Source organism: Emydura macquarii, unplaced genomic scaffold (assembly GCF_026122565.2).
Source record: "Emydura macquarii macquarii isolate MOO-44397 ecotype Brisbane River unplaced genomic scaffold, CSIRO-AGI_Emac_v2 contig_1041, whole genome shotgun sequence".
Lineage (NCBI taxonomy): Eukaryota > Metazoa > Chordata > Testudines > Chelidae > Emydura > Emydura macquarii.
In genome coordinates, this window is record NW_027131178.1 from 1,416,585 (window position 1) to 1,439,255 (window position 22,671).

Genomic DNA, 22,671 nt, shown 5'->3' on the forward strand with positions numbered 1-22,671 from the left:
ATCCTTAGATCCACTGGTTTAATTGACGCCAATAGGGTGGGTTCATTCTGCCAGCCAAAGCATCCTGGGCAGTGCCAGGCATTCCCGCTCTGCCCCCGACTAATACATCTACACTGGAGCGGAGTTGGCGGTGCAAAGGCAGCTAGGCTGGCATTATACTGCACGCTCCCGGGGCATTAAAGGACCTTAACTGTCAGGAACTATAGGTTTGAGTTCCCTCCTGCCAGCCTGGGGCTAGCCTGCTCAAGCCAGTTAATAAGCCCAGTTGGGCTGTGGCAGAATCGCCTCCATTGTCCTACAAGGAGCCAGCAGCAGGGACAGGTCGTTGGCTGCTCAACGCTCACACCGGCACATTGTTTTCATCCTTGATCCTATCCCACTCCAGTCCTGCTCCCATGCTTGGTTCCTGACTCCAGCTGTGATCCTTGGCCCACCTCCTGGTTCCTCTTCCCAGATCTAACCACTCACTCAGATCTCCCACATGCCACTCCCTGACACTGACCAAGGGCTACGGATAGTCAGGATCTTGTCTTTTGTTCAGTGCGCATTTTCTAGCGTGTCACTTATAATCCGTTTGCAGCAGAATGGCAATTTTTTGTTGGAACCATTTTCCACCGGAAGACGCAGTTCCAGCAAAATCAACATGTTTTGTGGCAAAGTGACAAATTTCAATAAAGCTTTCCCTGGAAAATTGTCAAAACAAATTGTTTTGACTCTTGTTCCGATTTGTTTTGACTTTGATATTATATTAAAATAGTGATTTTAATATATTTATAACATATATTTTGCTTTGATCATTATATGTATTGTATTCAGGGTTTTATATTATGTTATAATGTTTTGACACCATCAAAATGATCCGATGTTTCTGAATCTATTTTTTTCTGAATTTCAGTTCTGAGAGAAATTTTGACTTTTGTTCTGATTTGGAACAAACCTAAAAATTTTGAAATGTCAGGATTTCCAGCAGAATATAAATTCAGTTTTCTCAGCAGCTCCAGTAACTATGCTGCTGCCTAACAGGATGCAAGAGAATCAGGAACCTAGAACCTCCCCCACTCCGGTAATCTAACAAGATGCAAGCAAACAACAAAAAAGATGAGATTCAATAAAGACCAGGCCAAAGTACTTCACTTAGGAAGGAAAGATCAAATGCACAACTGCGAAATGGGGAAGAAGTGGCTAGGTGATAGCACTGCTGAAAAGGATCTGGGTGTGATAGTGGATCACAAATTGAACAAGTCAACAATGTGATGCAGTTGTGAAAAAGGTGAATATCATTCTGGGGTGTAGAAACAGGAGTGCTGTACCTAAGACACAGGATGTAATTGTCCAGTTCTACTCATCAATGATGAGATCCCACTGGAGTTCTGTGCTCAGTTCTGGGTGCTTCGCTTTAGAAAAGATGTGGACAAACAGGAGAGACCCCAGAGGAGAGCAACAAAACTGATATAAGGTTTAGAAAACCTGACCTAAAGGTCAAAAAAAAAAAATACTGGGCATGTTTAGTTTTGTGAAAAGACGACAGAAAGGGGACCTGATAACAGTCTTTAAATACGTTAAGAGCTGCTGCAAAGAGAACTGTGATCAATTGCTCTCTGTGTCCACGGAAGGTAGGACAAGGAATAATCAATCAGCTTAATCTGCAGCAAGGGAGATCTAAGTTAAATATTAGGAAAAACTTTCTAACTATGAGGATAGTTAAACTCTGGAATAGGCTTCCAAGGGAGGGTGTGGAATCCCTGTTATTGGAGGATTTACACATCAGGGGCGGTCTAGTTTTACTTGGTCCTGCCTTACCGCAGGGAGCTAGACTTGATGACTTCAAGGTCCCTTTCAGCCCTCCATTTCTATGAAAATCAGCATCCTAGAACTCCATGTATTCCAACGGTTTACCCAATGAGCTGACTTTTCATGAGCCCCTCTAAATTATAACAAAGCACCTGCCTTTTGTTACCGTAACCCAGACAGACTGACTACCTCTACAATCAAGCACATAGAGCTCTCAAAGCAATGTGAAACTGTAACTACAACACAAAGCCAAAAGGAAAGGCACAAACTAACATGTTTCTAGTTTGCTTGTTGGCAAAAGAACAAAGGCTGATCCATCCATCTTCTTCCGCTTCAAGGATAACAGGGCTAGATAGGAAACAAACAGGAAAGATGTGACATTAGGGGAAGCCATTAAGTCCTAGGGTGAAATTTTGGACCTATTGAAGTCCCTGGCAAAACACCTGCTGACTTCAGTGACAAAATAAATTTCATGTTTTGAAACTATTTGATTTGACCTCTCTGGAAAGCTGTGCCCCAGACACCTCACAAAATGTGCAGAAGTCTTGCAAACCTAGAGCCCCTGGTCTCGTTCACTGGGCATTTCACAAGATCCACGTGAATGAGGAAGAGCTCATGTGAAATCCTGTTCCGCTCACTGCACATATTCACTAAAGGTGAGCATCACATTCCTGTAAAACTATGGGCTGAACCTGTTCAGTGTGCTGGATTTTCTCAAGTAGGCTCACCAGTGTTTTGAGGTTCTGCTGTAAATAACAAAGCCAGCATTTCAGTGGAGAATACCAACACACCAGAGCTACAGTGAAATGCATTCCAACTTTCCATTCCATTAACCAAAGCACTTGTAGTTCCCATTCAAGATGGGTGAAACAATAACTGACACTGGACAAAGGTTGTTAATCAGTATCCAGAGGCTAGGACTGTTGACTCTGAATCAGCTGATGTAAATCAGTGCAGCTCCACTGATTTATGCTATTTGAAGATTTGGTTCCATAACCGGAGAATTTACCATACTGTATCAGACCTGTAAACCATCAGAATTCTGCCTCCACTGCAGCCAATATCTGATGCTTCAGACACAGGTGAATAAAACACCTCGAATGTGCAATGGGAGAATATTTCTTCTGACCTCTGGGGTGATCAGTTAAACTCTTGAAGCATGGGATTTGATCACCCTTATCTTCCCATAAATGACTGCATTGACAAATATTTTAAAGTAACTATAGACCCTCTGGGTCCCGATTCCCCACAGCCTTGCACAATCATTTATACATGTGCAAAATGCCACCAGTTCAGAATCCTCCACTCACTTATCCTAGTGGTAGCATTTTACACCTACTTTGGACTCACCGGGCCTGATTCTCTGTTGCCTTCCATCTTGTGTGGCCATTTACACCAATGCAAATTCAGAATGGTAGCATTTTATACCCACCTTCCACTGGTGTACGTAACCACTTAAGCAACTGGACAATGGAAAATCAGGGCGCCACTCTGTGGAAGTGCAAGTGACTCTACGGTGCTCTAGGCAGTGGAGAAAAAGCACACAGCCCAGATATTCAAGGGTATGTTAGGCATTTAACTCCCAGAGATTTCAACGGAAGCTAAGAGCCTAAATGCCTTCGAGGATTTGGCCACTGTTCCTTAGGAGCTGTGCTTTAACTTTATGTTTGCCATGAAAATTACTTTCCCAACCAAGCTATTGGTATTTGTAAAAACACAGTTTGAAGAGAAAATGTATTAACTTCTGGTTTCCTACTTTGTAAATAGTTTATTTTAATCAGTTAATCAAAATAAAACCTCCAACAACCAGATGCAATTTCAGTACATTGCACACTGAGCCACAATTGACTGTGCCACCAGTAAATAAACGGACTAGCTTAATAGACCAGTTGCAATTAGATTAACGAAGTTTGCTGGAGCCCAACTCATGAGATGCAATAAACCACAACAAGAGGAAACCAGCAGTTTTGTGCCAACTGGTTGAATTTACTGCTGTCAAGGAGGCTGGTCGAAGAAAGAAAGTAAAAAAAAATCCTCAAACCACCCAATCACATGGACAAAGCCAAATGTTTGCTATATATAGTTACCCATCAATATAGTCAACGTTAAAGTCAATGGTTTCGTATCTTCCAGCAATGATCTGCCCACAGACTTGTATTATATTTCCTGTTTAAATGAGAAAGAAAATAAAGAGATTATTTGTAAAGCAGTATACTAATGTTTGCGGAGCAAAACCGCCAGGAAAGTGAGTGTTATGGGCCAGATTTACCAAGGGGTATTTAGGTTCCTAACAATGCAGACATTATTATTTGTACTACCAGAGTGCCTAGAAGTCCCAGTCATGGACCATTGTGCTAGGCACTGTACAAACACAGAGCAAAAAGACAATCCCTGTCCCAACAAGCTTACAATCTAAGTAAGGGTATGTCTATACTGCCGCAGTTGTGTTGGCACTGCCGGATCGATGCTGTGGGATCAATTGAGGGAGCAATTGGAGACCTGCTCAATCAATCCCAGAAGTGCTCTCTGGTCGATGCCACAAATCCACCCGCACAAAAAACATGAGGCTGCGTCAACCAGAGGGCGTCTCCCATCGGCACAGCATGGTGGAGATGCCACGGTAAGTCAAAGTTAGTAAGTCGACAGGAGATAGGCAAGCTACGCTATGTAGTGCAGACCAGGCCTAAAAGACAAGTGACAGCAGATGGATACACACAGGGAAGCACAAGGAAACAGTACAGGTGCCCAGTGGGATCATAGAATCATAGAATATTAGAGTTGGAAGGGACCTCAGGAGGTCATCTAGTCCAACCCCCTGCTCAGAGCAGGACTAACCTCAGCTATATCATCCCAACCAGGGCTTTGTCAAGCCTCAGCTCAAAAACCTCTAAAGATGGAGATTCCACCACCTCCCTAGGTAACCCATTCCAGGGCTTCACCACCCTCCTAGTGAAAAACTTTTTCCTAATGTCCAACTTAGACCTCCCCAACTGCAACTTGAGACCGTTGCTCCTTGTTCTGTCATCTGCCACCATCCTCCCTGGAACCCCCTTTCAGGTAGTTAAAGGCTGCTATCAAATCCCCCCTCATTCTTCTCTTTTACAGACTAAACAAGCCCAGTTCCCTTAGCCTCTCCTCATAAGTCCTGTGCTCCAGCCCCCTAATCATTTTTGTTGCCCTCCGCTGTACTCTCTCCAACTTGTCTAAATCCTTTTTGTAGTGGGGGGCCCAAAACTGGACACAATACTCTAAATGCGGCCTCACCAATGCCGAATAGAGGGGATCTACAAAAGTGCTTAAGTCAGCAAGGCACCTAACTCCCATGGACAGCCAATGGGAGTCAGTCACTTCACTCACTTAACTGAAAACTCATTTTTGGTTTTAAACAGAGAATTTCAATTTCTGATTTTTCCAATAGACATCTACAATTTCTGACGAAATAAACAAACCAACCAAACAACCATGTTCCTCTACACTTGTCATTGGTTTAAAAAAAGGATATAATTTCCTGACTAGCTTTACCGCTGAGTCACTTCAATTAGCCAAATAGCATCTTCTGGACATTTTTTATTTTAGAAACCTGAGACTGTGCTTTTGTGTTAATTACAGCCATGAGTCAGCTGAGCATTTAAACACATGCTTAATTTTAAAGGAATTTAGGCACCAAGTGGGATTTTCAAGAGTGCCCAGTGCTCAGCCCCGCAATGGTATTTAGGCTCTGAACATCTATTGATTTCTGTGGAAGTTAGGAGTCTAAGTACCTTTGAGGATCTGGGTCTGGGTGTTTAACTTGAAATTAAATCAATAGGATTTAGGCACTAGGCACTTTTGAAAATCCCAATGGGCTTCTTTCTGCGTCTTTAACCACCTAAATGCTTTAAAAATCTGTCCCTAAGTGATCTGCACAAGGCCACACAGGAAGTCGATGGAAGAGCCACAAACAGAACCCAGGAATCCTGACTGTTCGTCCTCCGCGCTGAGCGAAACAACACCGCCACCCCCTTACCTCGCAGGGTCAGGAGGACTGGGCCACTTCTATAGCTCTTGCATCATGCATTGGTGAAACGTGGTTCATCAAAGCCTGTATATCTGCAAAGGGCAGGGTCAGCCTCTGGCTTTTGGTGCCCGGCAGGCTGTTTAACTACATAATAGGCATACATTGCAAGAGGAGGGGATTGTTAACTTCTTGTATCAATGTGATCCTAACAGCATTTACTCCTCTTCTCCCCTGGCTTTTGATTGGTAACGCCAAGGATTTTCCAATGAGGTGAGTGGAATTGTGTGGAATGGGATTGCTAAAGAGCAGGCTTCTGGAGTCAGCCTATGGGGAGCTTCTCAGTAACAACTTATTCTATAAGAAGGGAGGTAGAGGAGGCAGTGCAGGGATTCCAAATCTGGAGTAAATAGACTTGGGGGTCAGGGGTGACACGCCATAACACATTCATGCAGTCATTAGAATAGGTTCAGTGATTAACATTCAGCACAGACCCTAACAGTGAAGGATCACTTGAACTTTGTGTGTTTAGGGAGACTTTTAGAGGCGCACAAGGGAGTCAGGAACTCAGTTTCCACTAAATTGCCCTTGGTCACTTACCTTTGAAAACCCCCGCTCAAACGTACCCTAGAACACACAGAGATGAGGGGCTAGATTGACAAAGATATTTAGGTGCCTAAAGATGCAAATAGATGCCTCGGAGGATTTACAAAAGCACTTAAGTGAGTTAAATGCCTAACTTCATTGACTTTAAATGGGAGTTAAGCACCTAACCTGTAAAGGTACTTTTCTAAATCTCACTACATGCCTATCTGCATCTTTAGGTGCCTAAATGCCTTTGTTAATCTAGTCCAGGAGACTTGCTTACAAAGCACTTTGAGGTCCAAGATGGTAAATTATACTGAGCTGCTCTTCCAAAACAGTTCAGAAATGTCAGTGGAATTACGGCAAAGAGAGAGCACGTCCCTGAATCCCGTAGCTCACCATTCAGACAAACCACCACTGAGACCCACAAACCAAAAGAGAAAGTCACAGACCCCTGAAACAGACACGCAGATGTTCTGATCTAGAAGTGTTTACTTCCTCCTGCTTGAATCACACAAAACCAGGCTTGGTTTTTGTCTACTTTTTTTTTTTTTTTGCACTGATTTAGGCCCTGATCCAGATCTGCTCAGGCAGAGCCCCTTTGAAGTTAATGAGACTGTGTGTGGGTGCAGGGGTTTGACTCAGGTCCTACAACTTTAATCCCTTTAAAAATAATTACAAAAAAACCACAAAAAGAAACAAAAAAGAAGGAGCCAGGAAATCACCAGAAATACAGACTCCCAAGGCATGCACTATTGTTCTACAACTGGATTGTGCAACCCATGGCCCACGGGCCAGAATCTGGCCCACAAAAGGCTGCTATCCGTCAGCACGGAGGAACAGCCTCTCCCCTCCAGCCCCGTGTCAGCTAGGCATAGTAGCAGCAGCAGCCCCCCCACCCCAGCCAGCCAAGTGGAGGAACAGCCCCTCCCCTCCAGCTCTAGCCAGCCAGGCATGGCAGCAGTTCCCCTCTTCATCCCTGTGCTGGCTGGGCGAAGCAGCAGCCCCGCCACCCCCGAGCCCGGTGAGCGGAGGAGCAGCCGCTATCCTCCAGCCCCCTCCAGCTCACTGGCCCCCTGAGTGAGAAAACAATTGCCATGTGGCCCCTCACGCGACAAGGTTGGCCACCAGTGAGTACGAGGATGTTGTAGAACAAACAGCCTTGGGAAAAGGCAATCAAGTGCCTCACTATGTAAAGATGCCAAATGCACGTGTCACCCACTGGTCAGCACATGCTATGCATCCCCACTGCGCCTCATCCACAGAGGATGTGAGTTTTACTAACGACAGAGCCTTGACTTCCTAGCTCCCGCTGTAGTAGCCCTTGCTTTCAAGCACGTGGACAAGGGTGACCCAGTGTACTTGGATTTTCAGAAAGCCTTTGACACGGTCCCTCTCAAAAGCCTCTCAAGCAAAGTAAGCAGTCATGGGATCAGAGGGAAAGTCCTCTCCTGGATCAGTAATTGGTTAAAAGACAGGAAACAAAGGGTAGGAATAAAGCCAAGACTATTACAGGGTTAAAAAAAGAACTAGATACATTCAGAAAGGATAGGTTCATCAATAGCTAATAGCCAGAATGGGCAGAGATGCAATATCATGCTCTGGAGTGTCCCTAGCCTCTGTTTGCCAGAAGCTGGGAATGGGTGACAGAGGATGGATCACTTGATCATTACCTGTTCTGTTCATTCCCTTTGAAGCGCCTGGCATTGGTCACTGTCAGAAGCCAGGATATGGGACTAGATGGACCATTGGTCTGACCCAGTCTGGCCGTTCTTATGGTCTGTCAGCTCTGGAGGTGTCTAATTTAATCCCCAGTGCATCTGCTAAAATGGCAGCCCTTGCACACGGAAGAGGAAAACATGGAACATCAAAGCAGTCTCTATTTTAAAGGAAGATCCCTTACCTGGGACTCCAGATGGTGGATTAATTTGGTAAACCACAGGTGTCTCTGCAACAGAAAACTGCAAGAAGAATTTTGAGGTTAAATAAACAAGCTTCCACAGCAGCCCTACAAAATCAGACTATGCATCATTCGCAACACAGCTGGCAACCAGCGTTACAGACGCACTTATTTTGGGACTTGCCTTTAAAGTGCATTTCTAGTGACTGTGTAAAACTGCCCCCTTCTGATCAGCAGATTTGCTCCCCATGTGTTTTCAGAGTCAGATCTGCTGATTTTAGGGATGACAATAGGTTGCTGCTGCTGGTTACTCCTGCTAGCCCTGCTGAACCAGAACAGCAAAGAGAAGAGAGAGCTGCATTCGTCTCCATCTTCTGCCTCGCCAACAAAACTGTTATCAAGTTACTCGTCATTACACTGGGCCATCCTCACTGACGGCAGCAGGACTAACCAGGGGTCACCAAGGGTCTAATTCAACCTGCAGAAGAGAAGGAATGGGAGCTCCTACTGCAGAACGTACACTGAGCACTGCAGAAGCTGGAAACGAAGGACCAGATTATAACCCTGGGAACAAGTCTGAGTGAAGCACTTTGAACTCCCAGATGAAAACGCACCATGTGAGAGCGAAGGGGCGGCTTCACAAAGCTATTTCGGCACCTGAAGATGCTGATAGGAGCCTAGTGGGATTTACACTGACTTTCAGTGGGAGATAGGCACCTGGTATGATTTAGAAAAGTTGCCTTTCTGCATCTTTAGACATCTACACACCTTTGTGAATCTAGCCCTAAATATTATTAATGGGCTAAACCCTGATTCCATTTACATCAATGGCAAACTCCTATTGATTCCAATGGGGCCAGGATTCATCCCTATTAAAAAGTAAGTTGGGTCTCTCTCCTCGTACCCACCATCCCCTCTCTCTCAGATCCTAGTCATTTCTCCCTCTTGGACCCTCTCTGAGCCTTCCATGCAAGTCAAGTGCTCAAAATATCCCCTTGAGCAACCTAAGACCTGGCAGAGCCAGGATCAGATTTTCAACGACTTCACAACGTTGATTCTCTCTGAGCACTCACGAGATACAACGCAGAATCTCCCTCCCTGATAGATACTGGCCTCTGCCTCCCTCCCAGCCTGGAGACACGGCAATCTAAAAAATTCATGAGCATTAGCATCAAGCTCCCTTAATGCCAATCATCACAAATCATCACAGGTCAGCACCACCCAACAGCCAGCTGGACTTGCCGGAGCAAGGAGCAGACTAGAGCAGCGAGACAGCAGCCACCAGCTGATACGAAAACCTTCTGTGAGCAGTTCAGACTTATCACTGCCTGCAGCGGGTTTTGCAGTCTACTGGAGAAGCCAAATTAATTTTTTAATACTCACGGCTCACAGGTTTCTCGGCCCAAAACAAAGAGACACATTGTGTTTTATTTAGCTTGGAATGTGTCTCATTAACGGCATCCCCTGGTGATTTTTCATCAACTCTAAGCTAGCTGAACCACCCAACGACTTGTATGTTTTAATGTGCCATTTGCTGAAAACGCTGGGCTCTCCCGCTCACGACTGGAAAAGAGCTAGACAGGACGGACAAGCACAAATGGGCTTGTTCTCTGGCAAACAGCTATGGCGGAGGGTCCCGCTCTGCAAGGGTTAACTGATCTCAATTCAAGGGGGAAAATGTTACTCTATAATAATAATAATAATCTGCTGCACTTATAAATCCTTATTCTGCACCCTTAAGAGTCACTCATGCTTTTTCCATTGATGTTAGTCGGAGCAGAATTAAGCCAGAGGGTTTTTAAAAAGGAGGCAAGTGGAATCATCCTTATTTCACCAATGAGGAACTCAGAGGGTAAATGACTGTTGCAAGCTGCTACTGTAATTCGCAAGTAGAAATGGAAACAGAAGCCAGGCAGCTGAGCCATCTTCTGCTCTCACCAGTGCCTTCATTGCTGCACTTGATAGGCAGAATGACAAACCACAGCATCATATATCTTCTGCATTTCCTGGCTTCATCCACACGTGGAAACACTCCGAGAAACGTTCTGCTGGCAGCATTCCCCACAAGGCCACCACTCACAAAGCACTGGAACCTTGAAGGCCAAGCTGATCTCAAGATTTCCAATAGAATTTCAGAGTGACAAAGTTTGAAAATATCTGGATCCGAGCCATGGAGTGCAGTGCCTGCCTCCACCCCTTCCCTGATAAACGCATGGCTTTGGCATACAGACCTCTTGGGCTTCCTGCACCCTTCTGTACATTCACAATCGGAAGTAGTATAGCCCAGTGAAGAAGGATCTGGACTCAAATTCAGAAGATTTAGGTTCTGTTCCCGCCTCTACCAATGACCTGCTGTGGGACCTTGAGCAAGTCCTATCACCTCTCTGTGCCCCAATCCCCCCTCTGGCTATTTCTTTATTGCAGCTGGGGCAGAGACTCTCTCTCCTCCTATGTGTTTACACAGGGCCCAGCACGATCAGGCGTCTAGACAGCAATGTAATAATATTCATAATAGCATTTTGCCATTGCATGCCTTAAAAATGTAAAAAGAGGGTGACTGGGATCCATATTGTCACATAATCACAGACAAAGACCTCCTAAGTCACCTAATCTATTCCCGGAGAACCAGTGCTAGATTGTTCCGCATCCCCTCGTGCTTTGTCAGGGCTAGTTTTAAATGTCTCAAGCAATAGGGCATCCACACCTTCCCCTGAGAAACTCTTCCCAATCTAGGAGATGGTGCTTTCACAATTTCTCCTCTGCCCCTCACTGTCAATCTAAATTCTCTTCTGCTCAGCATCAGCCTGTTACCCCGAGTTGCAGCCCCCTTTGGCTCACCTTAAACCATTTCCTCCCATCCCTCCTTGGAGTTTACCTTGAAAGTGCAGTTGTCACAAGGCAAACCTCTCGGGCTGCTTAGCACCTGCCCATTAGCAATCACCTCCAGCTGGTACAATCCCTCCTGCTGTGAGGACCTTCAAAGGAAAACAACAACTCATGTGTTTGAAAGTAAAACATGGGCCAGATCCTCTACTGGCGTAAATCCATGTTGCTCCATTGACTTTGATGGAGCTATGTCAACATCATTGGTCACGCCTGAGGAGCGGGGAGGAGCCAAAAAACACCGAGGTTGACACAAATGAACAAGTGCAGAATAGAGGTGAGGGGACAGGGTCAGAGGGGGACACTGTGCTGTGAATCAACAGGCACCGCTCCCTGGAAATGACCCACCAACCCGTATGGCAGCCCGGCAAATGACATTCCTCTATTGAGCCACAGAACAATGACAGCAGCAGCTGTGCAAGCTAGCCATCCCCAGACAGCATGCCCCAAATTTAAGCCAGAAGGATCACCTCTGGGGGCAAGAAGGGATTCAGCTGTCAGTCTAACTACCTGGGTTGGTTTCAACACAAACCCTACATCTGTGGCTTAAGCTACATGGGTGCCCCTTTAAGTAGTATTGCTCTGGCTACTCCGAGAGAGCCTGCTCTCCCATTTTCAAAAGACTCTCAAAGCTTTGCTTAGTCCCACCGTGCCCGAGGTGTGGGGATAAATGAGTCTTTCATTGGATTCAGAGATTTTAGGGCCAGAAGAGGAACTTTAGGATCGTCGAGCGTTACCTCCTGCAGAACACAGGCCTGATCATTTCACCCCCTGATTCCTGCAGTGGAAGAATTATTCTTCCTACTACATATGAATGCTATAATAACCTAATAACTTGGGGGTGAGCAAGATCATCTCCTTTTAGAAACGCATCCGGTCTCGATATAGAAACCCCAAATAATGATGAATTTACTACACTTCTTGATGATCTGTACCCAGGGTCAATTAGCCTCACTGTTGAAAAGCTGTGCCTTATTTCCAGTTTGAATTTTTCTACCTTTCCAGCCATTGGATCCCGTTAGACCTTTTATGCTACTGGTTCCAATAGCCACTGAAGCAAACATGCATTCAGAAAACCATAAGAAAACATCCTCACTTCTTCTCCTACTGCTTCTTCTCCTAGAAAGTCCTTTCTGAACCCCTTTAATAGAGTGCCATACCTTGTTCGGCATCTGATGATGGATAAGTCAAAATATACAGGATGGACATCACACCGTACTGGAGGCAGAATGGGATTCACTAGGGACACTTCCAGCCAAGACCCATTGGTGGAGTGCATGAGCTGTAACTCGGCAGATGTCAGACCTAAGCAATCCATCAATGACAAACAGTTTGTAAGTGTGGGATCCATAATAAGGCTGACAATAACATATTAAAATGTTTACAGGGTGCAATTAAGATTGTGTCTTGCAACAGTGCCAGTCCCTAATGCACGATTTTAAAACCAGGTCTGGGGAGCTTATCTTTCATATTAAAACCTGGTTCTTCTTCCTACTCAGCTATGTACCTTCTTTGGGGTGAACTGCTTTTAAATGCTTACTAGGCAACTTCTATTTCTCTCCCAGACATGTTCCGTTATAGAGCATTCTGCTTGCACTGGGCCTAATTCTCCACTACCTTGCACCTTGGTTTTTACACCCCTTTCCACTTCTTTTGCAGAGTTATACATGACTAAGCCAAAATGTTCACACTTGAACACCAATGACAGGCACTTAAATCCATAGTTAGGCACGCACAAATGGCCTGAAATTTCAGCGATGCTGAGGAATTGCAACTCCTTCTGAAAGCAGTGCTCAGCACCTGTGACAATCAGGTCATTTAGGTACGGCCTAGAGGACAGCACACTAGATAGTGACGTGGGAGACCTGGTTCTATTCCTGGCTCTGCCACTGGGTGACCTTGGGCAACTCACTCTGCCCTCTCTGTGCCTCAGTTCCCCATCTGTAAAATGGGGATAATGATTCTGACCTCCTTTTTAAAGTATGTACGGATGAAAGGTGCTATATAAAAGCTGGGTACTATTATTGAGATGGTTATTTGACAATTATGACCTATGTGACAGACAACATTGACAACTCTTGCGATTTTATCACGTCTCATCGTGTAATTGATAGTTTTCTTAAAGTCTCCACTACTGCAGTCATGTGACTATATGAGACTCAGCTTTCATTATAAAAAAAAGTACATTTCTAGCCTTTATGACAGTGTTATCTCAATGCACTCTAAATGCTCAAAATCCAGAGGGCAAACAAAAAGAACCCAATATAGACTTTTTTTTAAAATAATATAATTTTTCAAGCCAATCTTATGATTTTGGAGGACCTGACTACTGTGTAGTTATGTTTGTGTTGTTGTGAGGGTTGTTTTGTTTTTCTTTTGTTTTGCTTCACATTTACGATTGCAAATTCTAAAATAACAAATTCAATTTCAGAACAGACCCGACAGTTCATAATTCTTCCAAGTGCTCCATTTTATCCAATGACTTCCACCAATTATTAGCAGCCCCCTAAAACTTACCATTCAATGTAAGGGTGATCCATGTTCCTCCAGCCAGGCTGCCCGCTTTGGGTTCAATGAATAAGTTTGCAGATGCCACTGCAAAAATAGCCCAGATATTTCAGAATGAAATGTAATCCAGCAGCAGAACCAATCACGTGCAGCATGTATCTTTACAATGCCATTGGCAATGCTTGAGACACACTTCTCTATGGGAGGTATTTAAAGGCTCACTGTCAACACGTTCGGACCCAAAGTATATCTTTCCTAAATAAACAAATCCCAAGCAGCATAACTGGAGAAACTAAAATAGATTAGAAATACATAAATATGTACACACACCTATGTATATACTGTATAATGAACACAAATGGGTGGAGATATAAAGTCCAATGGGACATAAGCGCCTAGGTACTGAAGTCCCTCTTGAAAATGAGACAGCCACCTAAATCAGGTAGGGCTTGCTGTGCCGAGTTTACAAATCTTCCTGCAGTCACTGCTTTGTCCCAGGGAGGAAGCTTTGCTCAACTTGTCGAGTGCTCTGTTCTACAGAGGGATTGGTGGTCACCCCCATCTAGTTAAACCATGAGACATCCTCTTGGAAAACTGTAGACTCTTTAAGATTGGATACAAAGTGGGGCAGCCAGATGAAGGGGGGGTTCCACACCATTCCGATGCTCTGACTTGTGTTTAGGTGGATTTAGCAAACTTAATGAAGGCTGGAACCTGAGAATGAAGTCCCCTAGTTATTCACTGCAAAGACAGCAATGAAGCTAGCTTTCCTTGCCAGTGAATGACCTGATGGATGGGAGAGCAGTGCAGTTCCCATTCCAGCAGATGACCTCTGCTGAGGCTTTTGTCCTGAGCTAAATTTGAACTAACAACCTAGAGGAGATCATAGAATCATAGATGATTAGGGATAGAAGAGACCTCAGGAGGTCATCTAGTCCAACCCCCTGCTCAAAGCAGGACCAACCCCAACTAATGCCAGATCAGCATTTACTGCAGTGAAAAAAATCACTGCCATGTGTCCCTGCATTGGAGTATTGGGTAGGTGAAATATTTCACTGGACATTGCCAGTGGTCACTATACACTGTGTATTACAGACCTAACCATGGAGCAGCAGAGTGGCATATTCTGTATATGAGCTACAACACTGCATGAAATCCCACGTGCTATTGCTAATTCTGTGTGGCATCCAACTTCTTCCATTCCACAAACCACTCCAAAAGCCTCCCGCAAAGGCAGAACCTCTTGCAAAGCTGTCCCCAGCCTCCCAATAGTCCTGCTGCCTTCCCAGTGGCATTCCTTACTTTGTCTTGCTGGCCCCGGGACGACAGTTTGGGAGCCCCTTCCCTTCTAGCACTCACCTGCAAAAAGCAGCAGCTCCACGTTCAAGGAGGACCATATCAAAGTGTTCATCTCCGGCCCCTGGCTTCGATTGCATGGGAGATTTCCTTGAGCTCATTCACATCTTCACAGATCTAGCCTTTGGCTGAAGTACCCTCGCGTTTTCCCTGTAACATAAGAAACCCCTCTCTATATTCCTCATTCACATTGCAAGCCTTCACGCAGGCCCTGGTGCTCTGACTCATTGTTTTGTCGGTGAGGAAGGGCTGTGTCCGGAAATCAGAAAGGGCCTGGGACAGAGATTCATTTCATCTCATTCACTGTTTCAAGATTTCAACACACACACGGGGCTGATAACAGCTCATAAAGCCTCATCCGCACCGAGAGCCAGATCTTCGCAGGCACAACACCCACCGCCAGGGCCAGGTTTGCACTTGCCTTCCTCCTATTCTGGAACCTAGCGAGAGATTTTCCAGACTGCTTAAGGAACTTAGGCGTGCAATTTCCACAGCAGACCAATGTTAACTCAGTGGTAAAGCGCTCTGTGCAAAAAGCATCTTTGAGCTCAGTCCACATCCGAGAAGAGATGTCCAGGGGCTGCTTCCTCAGCAGAATGCCCATCAAAGCTAAAGAAGAAAGGCACCGAGGTTCACTTCCTCTGCTTGGCTGTGGAGTACAACCTAGCCCTTAGATTCCCTGTCTATAAAATGGGGATATTACTACAGGGGGACAATCAGAGAAGGCTCAGAATGTAAGAAAATCTAGAGAGAGTCAACTCTGGCGCAACTCAGACATCAGAGACCCAGAAAGGGAGGAGTACAGCAAGGCTGGGAGCTAACAGGAAGGTGTAATTTATGATGATTATTATAGTAGCATTAACAGGCCCTCGCCAAAATCAGGTCCCATTGTACAGACAGCCTGGACCCCAAGGAGTTTACAGTCTAAATAGATAAGACAGACAGGTGGGAGGGAGCATAAATACAGAGGGGTGAAGTGGCTTGTCCATGGTCACAGAACAAGTTAGTGGGAGAGCCAAGATTAAAGCCCAAGGGAGCAAAATAACTGGGGCAGGTTGAAAAAGGAACATACTTTCAAGAATAGAGGTGTTGTCTGAGGGAACAAGGTTGAGACATAGACACGTGTTGGGAATGTATGAAGGAGTTACGGCTGCGTAGGTTACCCTGGCGAGATGGTAAGCCTGTAGGTAGGTAGGCATGTGTGTAGACTATTGTTCAAAACATCTTTTTTTCCTCTATACTCTTTGCTCCTACTGTAAAACAAACACCACAGACATCTACCTGATCACTGTACACACCACTGGTCACAGACTGCCAAAGGGAAGAAATGCTGTTCAAGGGAAGTGATTATTCCCCTCTATTTGGCACTGGTGAGGCCACATCTGAAGTATTATGTCCAGTTTTGGGCCCTCCACTACAGAAAGGATGTGGACAAATTGGAGAGAGTCCAGCAGAGGGCAACAAAAATGATTAGGGAGCTGGAGCACATGACTTATGAGGAGAGGCTGAGGGAATTGGGCTTATTTAGTCTGCAGAAGAGAAGGGGGTGGCGGGGATTTGATAGCAGCCTTCAACTACCTGAAGGGGGGTTCTAAAGAGGATGGAGCTAGGCTGTTCTCGGTGGTGGCAGATGACAGAACAAGGAGCAATGGTCTCAAGTTGCAGTACGGGAGGCCTAGGATGGATATTTGGAAAAACATTTTCTCTAGGAGGATGGTGAAGAACTGGAATAGGTTACCTAGGGAGATGGTGGAATCTCCGTCCTTAGAAGTTTTTATGGCCCGGCTTGATAAAGCCCTGGCTGGGATGATTTAGTTGGGGTTTGTCCTGCTTTGAGCTGGGGGTTGGATTAGAAGACCTCCTGAGATCCCTTCCAACCCTCATCTTCTATGATTCTATGGTCGGGCCTGCTGGGAAAGCACAGTAACTACACAGGATACTGTAGTCTTGGACCCATCTTAGGAGTGAAAGAATGGTGAATTTCACTGCACAATAGGAAAAGGCAAAAGGCTGATACCTGAGGGGGGCACTCAGAGAGATCACAAACAGGACAGAGCTGCAGTTAGCCCAAAAACTGCGACAGGCACATTGTAAACTTAAAACCTGCTAATGCACCTATTGAGAACAACAAAGCAGATTGCTGGACAAACATCCCTCTCTCAAACCGGCAGCCGTGCATGACCATTAATAGCTGATAGGGCATTTCATCCAACGATCTCAACATACTGCACCCATCTCAATTAATTCACTGGGTCACCCAACGTCCCTGTTTGAAGCCGATAAGTACTGGAGCCTCTCTTTTACAGATCTCACAGAGAGGTAATGTCTTAGTACAATGTCCCACAGGGAGTCTGTAGCAAAGCAGTAGCTAAAAATCGTGAGTTTTATAGCTGGCCCTTGTAGGTAAACAACAAAAAGAGAAAACAGAAAGAGATTCCCTGAACCTAAGTAGGCAAAATGTTCAATAACAAAGATTCCCTTCCCTCTGCTCCTCCTGCCTCCAGATTCTGATAGAGATTGGATGTATATTTGTGAATATTATAGTAATAGAAGACATCCACAAGTTATTTCGCTCTGCCACTTTACAATGCAGTGACTGGTTAATGGCTCCTCTTACATTTCCTAATGCAACTGCAATCACTGCTGGCCAGATTCTACAACCTGTACTCACACTGACCTTGCATTTGAAGTGATACCCATAAAAGAATGTTTAAAATAAAAATCTTCTTAGCTTTTCTTCCATTCCTCAGATGAGAGAAGCACATGGGTACCTTTGGTTTCAGAGTAACTTTTCCGATTTCATCCCTCTGGAACCTCACAGCTTGGTGTGATTTTGTTGCGGTTGCTGTTCTGGGACAAAGGGTGTTCCAAGCACTAGCTCTAATTGCTCTACAGGTAACTGAATCATTTCATGCTGTAACTTACCAGACTAGTTTGTGAGCAGGTTGGATACTTGTCACCGTAAAAGCTCAGAGCTATCCGTAGGGCAAGCTTAATAATTAATCTAAGCTATTTATGCTATTAACCACTTTGCTCTGAGTCTTTCGCTAATGACCATGGGGAAAGCAACTTGGAATTTTTCTCCTCTTGGAACAGGATTTTATATGACAAGAGCTACATGAAAACAAGCACATTTTGAAATCAATCAATTTTTGTATTTCTTTTTTCTTTCTGTTGCTTCTGTATGAAAAATAAGCAACACATCAGTGTTCCCCAAATACCAGTCAGCTGAGCTGCAGGGAACTTTCACAACACAACCCCCAGCCTAACAAGTTTGAGGTTTTCTGGCAAACCTAAAGTTCAGTCCAAATTTGCCATGGTTTCACAAAGCATCTCTGAGTTTGCCAAGAATTTTAGCCAAGTTTCAAGTAAGGTTGGGACTATGTTTATGGTGTCCGATGAAATTTGGTGGTTTCCCATGACTTCCATACAAAACCAGGTGGTGAAGTTTTCACCAAGATTCACACTGACATTTTGGGCTAATGGTGGTGCAATGGTACCCACCCAAAGTAAAAATCAGAAAGAGACACACGCAAACCTCTGAGCTGACACCACAGGATTTTATACAGCTCCATGGGGCACACATACACAGGACTCTCTCAAGCACGAGCAGCCCAGACTTTTACCAACCTTCCCCCCTTCCCCAGACCTGCCTTAAAAATTAGATATTCGGATTTCAAATGTCTCTCTAATAAACATTTTTGTTTAAATTATCAATCCCAGGAGCCTCATGTAAATAGTCCTGAAATCCCAGCTTCTAGGATGGCTAAAAGCTAGCAACAAACATGTTAAATACCCATGTGCAACTGATGTATATACACCTGGTGCTATTCCTTGCATCACCTAGCATGATGATGTACTGGCTGGTCTGTATTCCTACTGCTGCCTTCTGCTGGATGGAATCAGGACTGCTCAGGGGGTGGTGAAATCAAGCTGCCAACTAGTGGCTTGATGCCTGTTAATAAAAAATGAGCATAAGACTTGATCCTATTATCACCTACAGGTGAGCCTCCTTTCCCACAAGCAGTAGAGACCCCGGGCTTTGAAGCAGAGGCTCAAATTCTAGTCTCCATGGTCTTAACCTTTTCGGGTTAGCAGCTCACATGACAGTGGCCTGGCTATAGACGTAATCCATATTCTTATGACCCACCAGCAGGGGAATGAAGCTGTCCAACTCACGTGTGCTTAGGGCGCAGTGTTCTTATTTACCCACATTCTCCTGCTCCTGGTTACCTTGAACGGCACTTACCTGGGGACAGGAGTTTATGATCAATTGGTTAAGGAGAGGGGATTTAAAACATAGTTACTACAGCCCTAACATTTGAAGAGCTGGTGTTTTCTGCACTACTAGGGGGTCTTATTTTAAACAGCAAGTGTCAGTTTAAAAGTGGGTCACACTTCGGTCCATCAGCCCTGCTATTTCCATCTATTTCTACCTCAGGCTTTGATCCAGAAACAAGCTCCCCTGTGCAAAGTCACAGGAGGTCAGCTTTCAGGAGAGTTTTGCAATGTTCTTCAATGGGGTTTATTCCTGAATCAGGGCCCTGGGTCTCAGCCAGCAGTAAGGGAAGCCCAGCACAATTTAACCCTAGCCTCTCCTAGAGCATTTTGTCAGTCTTTAGTGGAATTTATTGAATGCGATTTCATTGCACTGATGTTCTGAACCAAGGACCGCAGGGGGAAAAAATCTGCAACATGGAGAAAGCCTTTAAAGAGGCAAATAATTTGAGATAAAAATTAAATGTTTGGTTTTGGGGGTTTTTTAATTCCGGTCTTCTTGCCATGTAGTCCCTAAGCATTTTGCTGTCTGCAAATGGCACTGGCTTCAGATACCACCAACAGCTTTGGCCTGCAATGCTACCAGCAGCTACTCTAACAGCAGTGTGATCCAGTATAGGAGTGAGACAGCCTGTGCCCCATTCCCAGCTCTGCTACTGACTTGCGGTTGTGCTAAGTCACCTGACCGCTCTCTGCCTCGGTTTCCCCATAAAAAAGGAATCATATCTGTCCATCTTCATAAAGCTTTGTGGGGCCTAAGCCTGACAGAGTGCTATACATGTGAAAGTCTCACTAAAGCTTTCTAGATTTGCAGGCTCAAGGGAGAGTGCTGACGTATATACACTCACTGCAACCATAACCGAGGGAAGGCAGCCAGATGGAGCCAGATCCCGCTCGCTCTAGGGCCTTTAACACTAGCAGCAAGGAGTCAGCTACGGAATAACACTGACCAGACACTCTCCTGTGTCCACAGGTGGAGTCACAAATGGGGCTCCCCAGTAAAATGTAACGGGTCCCCAATAACATACTGCCGAGTGTGCGTAGGTGCTACTGCCCCCTGCTGAACAGGAGGGCAGGATAAATAATGAAATAATGAACAGGATAATGAATGAAGACTTTTCTTATCTGCATTGCTATATGCTCAGGAGCTGGCTTTCGCTCTCAGGGGAGGTGATGCCATGGTTTCCCCTCCACTAGCTTTAATGAGCACTGATACCAGAGGCTTCCTTGTGCACTGAATCCAGACATCCTCCCCCGGCCCTTATCCACTCCTAAGACTCCCCCCACCTCCAGGCAGAATTTCCCTCTCCAAAAGCCCCCTCCCCACATGCCAATGGTGACCACCCACCTCCTCATCTCATCACCTCCCAAGAGCCTCTCACCTTTCTCCAGCTGCAGGGGGGGGGATCTGACGAGCAGCAGGAAGATCCAAATCAATTTCCTCGCTACGGCCAACTCCCTGTGCAAATTATTTCTACACCAGAGCATGCAGTGCCCTCAGCTGCTGCCGCCAGCTGTGTAAGTGGCTTACCAAGTGGCACCCTAGGAATGGCAGGTGAGGAGAGAGCACTGCCTTATGTGCGGGGACAGAAGTCATTTATAGGAGCATTGCTGTTTGCAGCATAGAGGGCCGACCCCCATAGCATGGCCAGCAGGCAGAAGCACCTCAGGGGGACACTGGAAGGTTGCTGGAGTGTCTACCACTAAGGAGATGAGGCTCATCAGCAATGGCTTTGGAAGGCACCAAGATGTGTGCAGCACCACAACGGCGATGGGAAATGAAGGGCAGGGTTTCCACAGCTGAAACGTGCAGAGAAGGGGCAGGGAGGAGCACATAACCCCCTGCAAGATCTCCTGCAATCCCAAGGGCTGCTCCAAGAGGATCTGGGTGGATGTGAGCAGATGCCTGAGGGCTGCTCTGTGAGATCTGGCTGGGCCCACTGCAATGGCTAGAAATTGAAGCAAGTGAGGGAACATAGCCATGAGAACAACTTATCAAGGGCTGTGGTGGATCCTCCCTCATTGGCCATTTTCAGTCTTAAAGGGAGGCTGTAGTTCAAACAGGAGTTATTTTACAGATGTTGTCCAGCCTGTGCCAGAAGGAGCTGGTCCTAGTGGTCCCGTCTCATCTTAGAATCCATGAATCCTTTGAGGACTGCTGGGATGTGGGCAGTCAGGCCCAGTAGTTAGAGCAGGAGTCAGTACTTAGGAATCAGAGCCCAGGGTCTGAGCCAGAGATAGAAATCAGAACCCAGGACCAGATCACCTGGAGCGAGGCAAGGCAGGGAACAAGGAGACACCGACACAAACACTTACTGAGCTAATGCCACTGCTGGGCTTAAGAGCCCATGTGCTGGCTTTTCCAACCAATCAGGCAGTGTAGCCAATCAGGCAGCCTACTACGGGCTAGCTGTGCTTGTTAGGTTGCCCAGAGAGGGACTCTGCTGCAGATCCTGATCCCTGACAGCTGTTCCAGGTGGCTGGATGTACACCTGATTCCTGGCGCTCTCGGGGAGCCCTAGATTCTGTGGCTGGGAAAGTTCAGGGCTCCCACTGCATCTGCTTGTTGTTTCTGGGAACAGAGTTTCTAGAGGGTGAATTGTTCATGGGCTCGGAGTCTGAGAACAGGTGCATCAAATGCACTGAAGCAAATGAAACAATGAACCCATATAGATAGAAACTGATCCCTTGGGATCCCAAATGAATACAGCTTTAAACTCCTGTTGCTTTCAGCTTCATTGCATGAGTTAAAAGGGGACACACAGAGATTAAAGATGTATTTACTCTATTCACACCCCTGCCAAAGTACCAAGGGGGCTGTTAATTGGGAATAGCCTATGGCCTAAACAAATTTAGCACGGCATCCATCACCCTGGCCCCCTTAGGGAAGATAGTTTTTTTGTCTTCCCAATTAACAGAGCCCGTTAGGTCACAGGGTATTTTGTCATCTAGTAGAGAGGCCAGCTCGGGGTCATGGGCATCCATATTCAAGTTTGCATTACAGTAACTTCAAAAATGTCCACCCATGCATTGGGGCATATATCATATATGCAGTTTCCAGCCTGAGTTACCATCTAATTTTGCACAGGACCAGCAGCTGGTTCTGAAGTTAAGGGGTTTAGGTTTAAAAGTGGAATAAGGGCCCATCCTTCACAAAATAGTTCTGTACCTTTGCACAAACATTCCCGAGCCACTTCTGAAGCAGACGAGATCATTACAAGTGCAGAGAAGGCACAGTGCCTATTTACCCACTGGGTAGCTGTGCTGAGCCGCTGCAGAACTGTGCTTCAATTGAAAAGCGAGGATGGAAGATAAACGGAGCAGTTCCTCATCTGCGAATGGTTCTGTGTGATACTGGTTCAATAATAATGGTTAT

The 22,671-nt window shown here is 45.6% G+C and overlaps 1 protein-coding gene across 7 annotated transcripts in view; it reads right to left on the reverse strand.

Annotated features, from left to right (window-relative positions):
* PKHD1 (PKHD1 ciliary IPT domain containing fibrocystin/polyductin) overlaps positions 1–21,585 on the reverse strand; it is a 366,705-nt gene extending 345,120 nt beyond the window's left edge. For 5 of the 7 annotated variants that reach the window (XM_067544968.1, XM_067544966.1, XM_067544967.1 and 2 more), the window contains exons 1-8: positions 17,695–17,934; positions 15,021–15,167; positions 13,671–13,748; positions 12,314–12,458; positions 11,146–11,245; positions 8,274–8,331; positions 3,879–3,957; positions 2,065–2,139 (exon numbers count right to left, since the gene is read on the reverse strand). In XM_067544968.1, the coding sequence (XP_067401069.1) occupies positions 2,065–2,139; positions 3,879–3,957; positions 8,274–8,331; positions 11,146–11,245; positions 12,314–12,458; positions 13,671–13,748; positions 15,021–15,072 (587 nt within the window). In that variant the 5' untranslated portion in view covers positions 15,073–15,167; positions 17,695–17,934. Of the gene's footprint in view, positions 1–2,064; positions 2,140–3,878; positions 3,958–8,273; positions 8,332–11,145; positions 11,246–12,313; positions 12,459–13,670; positions 13,749–15,020; positions 15,168–17,694; positions 17,935–18,860; positions 18,973–20,677 lie in introns of those variants that run through there. The other 2 variants (XM_067544965.1, XM_067544964.1) reach the window with 2 other exon arrangements.
* Positions 21,586–22,671: the final 1,086 nt, after the last annotated feature.